The sequence below is a fragment of the Megalobrama amblycephala genome, unplaced genomic scaffold, assembly GCF_018812025.1.
Source record: "Megalobrama amblycephala isolate DHTTF-2021 unplaced genomic scaffold, ASM1881202v1 scaffold609, whole genome shotgun sequence".
NCBI lineage: Eukaryota > Metazoa > Chordata > Actinopteri > Cypriniformes > Xenocyprididae > Megalobrama > Megalobrama amblycephala.
Genome location: NW_025953516.1, coordinates 7,081 through 16,949, shown reverse-complemented (window position 1 = coordinate 16,949; position 9,869 = coordinate 7,081). Strand labels below are relative to the sequence as shown.

The 9,869-nt window shown below is 38.5% G+C and overlaps 1 protein-coding gene across 1 annotated transcript; it reads left to right on the top strand.

Annotated features, from left to right (window-relative positions):
- The first annotated feature begins 373 nt into the window (after positions 1 to 373).
- On the top strand, positions 374 to 3,066 carry LOC125262122 (protein ALP1-like). The gene is made up of 2 exons (XM_048180674.1): positions 374 to 1,093; positions 1,189 to 3,066. The coding sequence occupies exons 1-2, from the start codon at positions 642 to 644 to the stop codon at positions 2,108 to 2,110; spliced, it is 1,374 nt and encodes a 457-aa protein (XP_048036631.1). The 5' UTR covers positions 374 to 641; the 3' UTR covers positions 2,111 to 3,066.
- The last annotated feature ends 6,803 nt before the right edge of the window (positions 3,067 to 9,869 follow it).

The following is a 9,869-nucleotide window of genomic DNA, read 5'->3' as shown; positions in this document are numbered from 1 at the left end:
TGAGGAGATGATGTCAACAGGATGGCAGGGTGATAAACAAACAAACAAACAAAAAAACACACACTCAAGAGAAGTTTCAGCGCGGACCAGGAAAAACTCAGCAACTGTCTGCAGCAAAATGACTAAGAGTCTGACATAAACATAAACAGAGTCTGACTCACAAAATTTATCTCAAAAGCAAAACTTGATTGTAAGTGATTGTCAGTCTCTCCAAAAGTCCCAAAACACTCAAAGTAAAAGAAACCACTCCATGCAAAAGTGCACTTAAGTGGTTCAAAGGAAGAAATCAATGTCTCTCTATCTATGACACAGTTCATGGATGGCAAAAAATGCTTACAGTCAAAATGAAGCCAAAAAACCAACAGTGTTCTGAACAGTGTTATTTTGGCAGCCATTTTTGATTTAGTCTTAGTCTTTATCTTCAGACGAAAATGCTCCTTAGTCTTAGTCACATTTTAGTCATGTTTTAGCCGACGAAAGGCCATTGCATTTTTGTCAAGTCTTAAGGGCCGTACACACCGGGACGAATATTCGCGCGCGTTATGCGCCAGCGTTTTTCAACGCGTTTTTTGTGTTCACACCCAAGCGATTTTCGCTGACGATGAGCCGAGTGAACATGCAAATTCATTCCCTGACATTAGATGGCGCTTAATGTAAAACAGAAATACCCCGGTACACAAGGTGGCGCTGCGCAACTTTACGCTTCTGACACTCGCTTTTCACTCAGAAGAAGAGAGCAAGTATTTACGCGCTTGTCCAAATCATACAAAGAAAACATGGATATTTCAAGCACCAGTAGCTCCAGCTCCAGCTCCAGGGATGAAGAAATTATTGTTCTGTTGAATGAGGAAAGACGCCGGAAAAGACGCCGATATTGGATACATCCCATAGTTACAAGAAGAGAAGAACATGGGGAGTTTTATCGACTGGTACAAGAGCTGAAAATGTATCATGAGCGTTTTTGGGGGTATTTTAGAATGTCCGTCAGTGAGTTCGAAAATTTACTTCAACAACTGGCTCCCTCGCTGACAAAAGAACAGACACACTACCGTAAACCAATCGACCCAGAACAGCGTTTGGCCGTGTGTTTACGGTGAGTTCGTTTACATTGTTATTCACTTCAATGAATGTTGTAAAAACATAAGTGAAGCGTTGTTAAAAACTAGTATTTGTCTATTTCTATTTCAGTTTTCTAAGCACTGGGGACTCGTACCGCACTATTGCGTCCAGCTTTCGACTTGGTGTGTCAACTGTGGCTTCGATAGTGAGTGAAACCTGTGATGCATTGTGGCACTGCCTCAGAGATGAACATTTGCCAGTGCCTACTGAAGAGATGTGGAGGAGTACAGCCAGGAGGTTCCATGAAAGATGGAATTTCCCTAACTGCTTGGGAGCCATGGATGGGAAACACATATTCATCCAGGCCCCTGCAAACTCTGGTTCTCTCTACTTTAATTATAAAGGTACGTTCTCCGTTGTATTGCTGGCCTTAGTTGATGCAGATTACCGCTTCCTGGTGGTTGATGTGGGGAGCTATGGCAGCAACAGTGATGGAGGCATCTTTGCCAATTCTGTGCTGGGAAAGGCACTCAGAGATGGAACTCTGAATGTTCCCCCTCCAAGTGAACTTCCAGGTGCTCCTGAGCTGGGAAAAGTTAACCATGTCATTGTGGCGGATGAAGCTTTTCCGCTGAAACCATATCTCCTCCGGCCATACCCTGGACGCCGCCTCCCCACAGACAAGAGAATTTTCAATTATCGTTTGTCTCGGGCACGGCGCATCTCTGAAAATGTATTTGGCATCCTCAGTCAACGCTTCCGGGTTTTCCAAAGAACTTTACAGATTCAACCAAGTGTTGTTGACAAAGTTGTCAAAGCTGCTTGTGCATTGTGCAATTATTTGCGCCCAAACGGAAATGACCAGAATCATGCCACAGAGGATGACCATGATTGTGAGCAAACACTACAAGGCTTTGAACATTGTAGGGGGCAGCGGGCATCTGTGGAGGCACAAAATGTCCGAGAACTGTACAAAGAGTACTTCAACGCACCAGCAGGAGAAGTTGCTTGGCAGTATGACCATGTGAACCATGGTCTGGGGAACAGATAAAAACAAACTGTAAATTTGAGCCATGTTCATTACATTTTCCATTGTGAAAACCGCTAGTGTATGTGTATATATATACAATTTCTGTGAACTTGAATACACTATCAAATCTATTGCATCTGATTCTTCATTAATTAATATGGCAGAGTTATTATAAATCCTCCTTCTGGTTCAGCGCCACTGTTTCTTTCCATTAAAAATTAAGGTTTATTTGTTTGGTTTTGTTTTGTGTATATTCCTTTTTTTGGGGGGGGGTTTGTGTCATTATAATTTTCAGTGACTTTTTTGTATATTTTGTTGTACAATTTTGTTTTATTGATTGGTGTACTACTGTATGGGAGGACTTACTTTGGTTTGTGTGATATTTGGTTTGTGTGTTTCACGTATGGTTTGATATTTTTTTATTCATTTTTTTGGGTTTGTGTTTCCTCCCATATGGTGGTTATCCAGTTATGATTCAAGTTGATTTCATTTGTTTTACTGTGGGTACTATAATTGTTGTTTTTATATCATCTGCTAATTTCTAATTTGGTTGACTTTATTCATTTATTGTATTTTCATTTTTTTGTGTGATATTCAGTTGATTTGATTGATCCTGACTTGTTTTGTATATTGTTTAATGTTTTTTTTGTTTTGACTTATTTGTTTTTCAACTTTACATCTTAATATCAATATTGCTGCGGATTAGATTAATTCAACTAAATATTAAAAATATAATTGGGTCCCCTACCCAAGAAAAGTGGGGGTGGCGTAGTCAAATTGGTCAACATTTTTAATAGCCATATATTTTAGGTCACATTTTGGCTCACCACAGCAAATTAAATATTTTTGATATAACATGTTCTGTCAAAGTTTTTGCAAAATGTAAAGTATTTGGTCACTTCAAGATATACTTATTTACAGCTCAATTTAATTGTATTTTTGAAAATGTGTATTTTTAATAAACATTTTTACAAGCATTTTCTTCAAAATGTTCTCATTCCCTGCACAATGCTGTGCCCAAAATCTTTATGTTCCTGTAGATTGATAACTGTTGCCTATAAATGCAGTGACTCCGTAATTAGGCACATAGCTATTTCAATAAGAGGTCAAGAATACTTATGTACAAATATATGCCAAATCCCAAAATATGTTACATTACTTTCAAGTAAGTCACTTATGCACACTTTCTTTTGGAAAAATGAAACATTTATTTTTTCAGAAAAGGTAGTGCAAATAAGTCACAATGACTGTAGTGCAAGTGAACGATAGTGCAGAGAAACATTTATGAAATAGCCATTTTCAACTATATTTCTAGAATGTAAAAAAAAAAAAAAAAACACTAAAAAATACAGAATTAAAATGTACATAATAAACATCTATTAGGGTAGCCAAGAAGTTGTAGAGCAGCCATAGTTTGTTGGGGTCTGCGGGGTGACCTGACGGTAGGACACCGGCGACTGCTGAGGAAAAAAAGCAGAAGAGGCCGGGCCAAACTCGGCATCATGCAACAGCTGATGTATTTTTAATTTGACCGAAGACTGTACGGTTGGGGACAATCTCCTTAGTGCTGGTATCAAGCCAAGAGCAAACAAGTAATTTTCATCATTTTGTTGTTCTCTTCGTTGCTCTCTGCGCTCCTCTTTCTCTCTTCTGCGTTCCTCTTTCTCACTTTCCCTGGCTTCTTTGGATAAGAGGTACCGGTCCAAGAAGTCTGGTGTCTCTAGCCGTTTTCTTTTGTTTACAGTAGACCTTGACACAGTTGGGCCGGAGAAGGATGATCCTGGAGACGTGCTTGCTGGTGCTTCTTCACTGTCGCTCACTTCTTTTTGGACCACCACTTGGTCAACCCCTTCATCCATATTTTCAGGAGAAATATTGCTATGAACACTGTAAAGACAAATTCAGTTTACATCAGAAACAATAACTCACACTGTGGGCCATGCCACACTTCATACCCATCTTGACAAAATACTCCAGAGCTTAATGTTTAATTACTAATTTAGTTTAGATTCATACTAATTTTAATGTACCATAGGTCTGGCAACAAAATGTCAGCAGAGGTTACCTATACACAGAACACAAACTAATTTTATATATTGAACTAGAGGTGTGATCGCATGGTGAACAGGGAACATGCAATGATATCATGTTAATCAATGTTTAATGTCAATGCATTATAGTAGAGCTCACACAGCTATGTATTGTAATGTTCTAATGATAATACCTTCGAAATTCAGTTGATGTTGCGAGGAACTCCATGACCTTCATAAATTTCCACGGCTTCTTGTTTTTAGCAGCCTGTCCACTTCGGCAATCATCTTCGCGCTTTTTTCTTGTATATGTATCTCGCAGGCTTTTCCATTTCTGTTTTACCTCCTCCACTACAGCACACAAACGATGGCGCTTGTCAAACGTTTGTAGGAAAAAGTTACAAGCCTATGCACATGGACAATTAAGTGAAATGAATCTCACCATCAAGGCCCATTTGCTGTGCAATACCACTCCATAACAGTTCTCTTTTATCAAGATTTTTGTAATCGCTGTCGCGTTTGTCATATAGTTCTTTATGTTCCGACACCAACGAGACCAGCAGCTCCACATTCATCTTGCCTTGCATCTTCCTCATCTATTTCTTCCCGGCAGTGTAGACGCTACTTGGCGTATATCTTCTTCATCGTCTTGTGTGCTCGGCAAGACCGTTTTGTGCTTGAGCGCCACCGAGTCGTGTTTTACTGTAACTTCAGCAGCTCCAGGCACGTGAACAAAAGCACCAATCTCATTGGTCGGCCAGGTTTTAATGCGGTGCGTCAAACCAAAAAAACTAACCCGAGGCGTTTTTTTAAAAATGACGCTTTTACGCCTCGCGTTTTTCACGTCGGTGTGCACACTCACGTTGGCGCCCGTTGTTTAGTCACGAGGCGTTAAACGTTGGCGAAAATCGCGTGCGATATTCGTCCCGGTGTGAACAGGCCTTTAGACATTACTTTTAGTCAAGCTACAGTTACCAACATTAATTTTGACAGCTATTTTATCTTTAGACAAAATAGTCATTATACTTTTTCTCTTTAGACCAATTCATTTAAGCTTATGAAAAATTTGAATCAAGGTTGTATTGTCATTGAACTCTTAGCAGTAGCACTTGTGCAGTTCTACATGTCCTCTTTCAGTGGTTCTCAAACTTTCTAGAGTGTCGTACATCCTGAGGGATTTAACATGCTTCTGTACACCCTCTCATATCCACTTACTGCAGTTAACACCTTTTCCATTAAGGGACAATATTTGCCCTCTTAAATTGATTTTTCCAGTGCATTTTTTACCTTTATAAATATCTTTGTAAAATAATTAATGCTTAAAAAAATGAATAAATACAATGATGATAAAAACAAAGTGATACTTTTAAATATTACAATAAATCCGTCAGTAGATGGCAGTAAGTCACTGTTTTTATGATTGAATCATCGAGTCATTCATTCTATCAGTATCAAAGCAATCGGCTGTATTTATGAATGAATCATTGAATAATTGCCGATTCATTTAAAGCCACAAATTTTTGTGTGCTGCAGTTCAGCTGTGGCTTTCGTTGCAAAATAGAGCAAAAATACTGACAATACTTTAAAATGTACATCATTTAATATTACCCTTGTGTTTGTTGAAGTGTTGTACAAAATCAATGTCACATTTGAAATCGTGTGAATATTAGGGAAACATTGCATTCTTGCTAGTATATGATCAACATTAAAAACTATAAGTGCCAAAGGGAATGATTTTGTATCTAAGAGAGATTTAATCTTAAATCTGTATGCAGACTGTGTCTATATCTGTTCTTCATGCTAGTAAATGCTAAATCCCCACTTTCACAAAGGTATACTGTTGAGAACAGCACTATATTGCACGCTTTGCTGGCGTGGATGCAGTCAGTTTTGACTGCGAAAGATGAGGTAATTTGACTGAATGTCATGTATTTACAGAACTAAACCTGCTAGAAATACATGTTCGCGTACTTCAGTTTGAGAGCCACTGCTGGATATCAGCCTGCTGTCACGGTTGCTGATTGCAGCACAAACAAATATAATCAGGATCTTGATGCAGCAGCATTATTTAAACAAACTCAAAAACTCCAAATACTAGGAACAGAACAACCAAACTTTACAATGACGAGGACAGACAGAGAAGTGAACGAAACACAGGGTTTAGCATATTTCACAAGAATACAGGTAAAAAGTATATTAAAAATTAAAATTTCCACAACAATTCCCTCTTCTTATCATTCATTGATAACTAATCATTACTTCTACTTCATTTCACATCACACTCTTAAGGGTTAACCACTAGTCATTCATATTCGACTTAAAGTATCATATACCGCAAATTTAAGTTCTTACGTCACATTTATGCTCTTCATTTCTGATCTTCATACAAACAACAAATTCAGATACATCACCCAATCATAGAACTAATGATAACATCCTTACTTTTACAGACATATAGCATGCAAATTTAGGTTCTATAACATCTTATCACAACAGATCCATTTTGTAGCCCACGATGTGTCATTGTCCAGCCTCAGTGGTGATTTGGAATTCCTTGAGCTGGTTTCACCTGTACACAAACCTTAGACAGGATAGAAAACATTTCTTTGCAATAGTTCAACATGTCATGTTCACACAATTCTGTTGATGCCACTCGTTGTTTAGCCCCTTCTATTCCCAAAAATGGGTTCTTCCAACCTAATTTAAAGTTTTCAGGCATATTTTCAGCCATACATTCGTTAGTTACCATTCCTCTTTTTTTGATGCATTGTTCATCAATTTATCATAGTGGTTGGAGACAAGTTTCTCTAAACAACATTTGCCATCAACACTAAACTAAAATCCATCTTCAATTCTGCAACCCAGATTTCCTCCAGCTTTCTCTGTCTCTGAACATGCTCTGTAAAGAGTTAGAAAAATCAAGGTTATTTTCAGATAACAGATTACACACAATCTCCTGTGTCCGCTCCAGCACTTCCTAAAGAAACAGAAACTTTTTTTTATTAGTTTGGGCACAAACAAAAATTCAAACCACAGCACCCCAAACATCGTCTACCACACCAACCTAACAATGGGCACCTGTGTAGATAGTCACAATTCTTTCCACCTTGCCTTCTCCCTTGTATTCTGTCATAAAATTCTCAACACACTCTCTGACAAACCGGACCACTTCATTCTTATATTTAGCTCAAAATTTAGCAGGTACCTCAGCCAATGCTGGGTGTACTTCTGAAGCACACTCATTTACTGTGCAATGATTTTTCTTTTCTCTGTTTTTCAATTGATATTACAATTCTTTCAGTCAGTCTCTCCCCCTCCAGTGAGGGTCAAAACTCATGTGTTTATACCAAATAGTTAGAGGACAGTAGCCCTGAAACTAACACTCCACATTCCATGGTCACAACTTATCCTTCGCTATTCCAGTCTGTTGTTTTGTCTCTGAAGACAGAGCCATCTACAAACAACACGTCCTCACAGTTATCAAATGGTTTATCTAGCAGGTCAAGTCATGGTGTACAGACTTGATCAAGGATAGTCAAACAACAATGATGTTCCTTCTCATCATCCTTTGTTCTGTGAAGGTTACTGGGCTTTCTGGATAATTTTGTTTACTGCCAGTGTGTCACTGTTTCTCTGCCGCCAAGTCTACATTTTTACATTTAGCATTGTGATCACACATAGCTGACAGTGATTAAATTCAGACCCCAAGTTAAATTTAGACAAGAGGTTTTAACTCATGGACGGCAATCTTCATCATAAATGACAAAAGTAGTCATAATTACCATTAGTAGACAGAGCTGGATAAACAATCCACTTAAAGCTCGTCCCATGTTCTATATCATCTTTTCATCAGATTCAATCAAAATATCTGCTTCTCCAAATTTCTCATTTCACTTAACCCATCTGTAATGATAAAACACTCATTCACACTAGTTAATGACATATACACTCTCTATGGGAACAGAATATTTCCCCAAACTAACACATACAATACAAAACATAAAGTCCAGTCACTCTCGCACTCACTCACATTAGACACCCATGACTATAAACTGCTCACTTTCAAAGTTGCTTTTGGTGTTAATTCTAAAAACACACCTTTAAACTTCCATTTTTCTGTAGATCTTTACTTAGTTTCTTACATGATCTTTTATTCAGTCTCAAAGCATATCTGTTCACTATAATTATTTTTCACAAAAGTCAGCTGGGTTGTTTTGGTTCTAGTCTCATTGCATTGCTTTGTTTTGTTTAAACTTTAGCAGACTGATAACAGACAGACAGAGTATCCTTGCCTCTACCCCAGCCGTCTCTCTCTCTTACTGCGCAAATAATCAATTCAGCAGCCTCTTAAGACTGTAACTTAGACTGAATTTAATATCAAATTACTATACATAACCCTTGGTCAAATGTAAATGTTTTAACTTTCAAATAAAGAAAACATTACCACCATCTAAAATATGTTATGCTAGTAGCCATTTTTGAGGGTATCTTTAGTTTTAAATGCTGAATGCACTTAACTTTCTCTTGAATCTGCAAAATCAGTCTTCATCTTTAACACCACCATTGCCCTTGGAATTATCCTCTGCCATGTCTAATGACCTGCAGGAGTAAAAACTATGATACTAGAGACACATTAGTTCAAAATCACACAGCCTCATGAATTCAGGGATTCATCATCCTGCTGAATCCTAAACTTCTATACAGTTCTTGCCAACAGGGCAACCAACATCATGTTACTAAATTTTACTCTGGTCTCCCCAGAAATTACGGACAATCACCTCATGTTCTCAGTCGGCTCTTGAAAGCTCATTCCCATCAGCTCTATATCAATAATCTCCTTTTCCTCAGGGTCTTGTCCCCTGCATTGTTGCTTGTCACAATGAAAAACAAGCCCTCTCAGGAATGCGGTTTCTGGTGAGTGGTATAGAGGAGCATTTTTGGGTCAGACTGCTGTTCTTCTCACAGGTCATTCCCCCTTCATGATGCTGCTGGCCTCACAGACATCCTGCTCAACTCTCATACCCATCTCACATAAACACCTCCCATCAGGGTAGATGCCCAGTGGTGGCGGTAACCCCCTGCCTTAGGTTGTCCTCTGTCTGGCCAAAGAGGATCTTACCCGTCATTGAGAAATCACCTCGTGCACACTGGTACCCGCTCTTTCCAATTTCAGATCTTTGACAGTTTCTTCAACAGAATCAGGTGTTTTCTGGAGCTTAGGAAAGTTGCATTCAAGAGCCACCAGAGCCATTGGACTGCTAATAGTGTTAAAACATGGAGACAGGTTAATAACAGCAGTATTTAATCACTAAAATCATTAGACTGTGCATTCTCTCAGCAACAACAATATCAGTGCTGAGAATATACTCTTTGAATTTAACTGTCCATTCAGTGTAGTGTTCTGCCACATCTGTAACCGGAGCCATCAGCCCTGCACATGGTGGTGACAAAGATCAGACAAAAAAGTTACTGGTCATAGAAGAAATTCATCAAAATATTCACTTCTGTCCTTCAAGGTCTATATTACTAATTTAAAGACATCTTTACACTCATTGAGTTTTCCTTTAACAAATTTAAAAGTTAATTTCCCTCTTCATGGCAATCATTTCTTTTCACATCTCTGTGTCCATGATTTTCAGCTGAGACACTGTGCTTCACTATAAATAGCTTGTTATCTCTTATGACACAAGCTCAGATAGCAGCATTTAGCTGACTCCGAGTGAGAGACTGAGGATTTCAGGACTGGTACT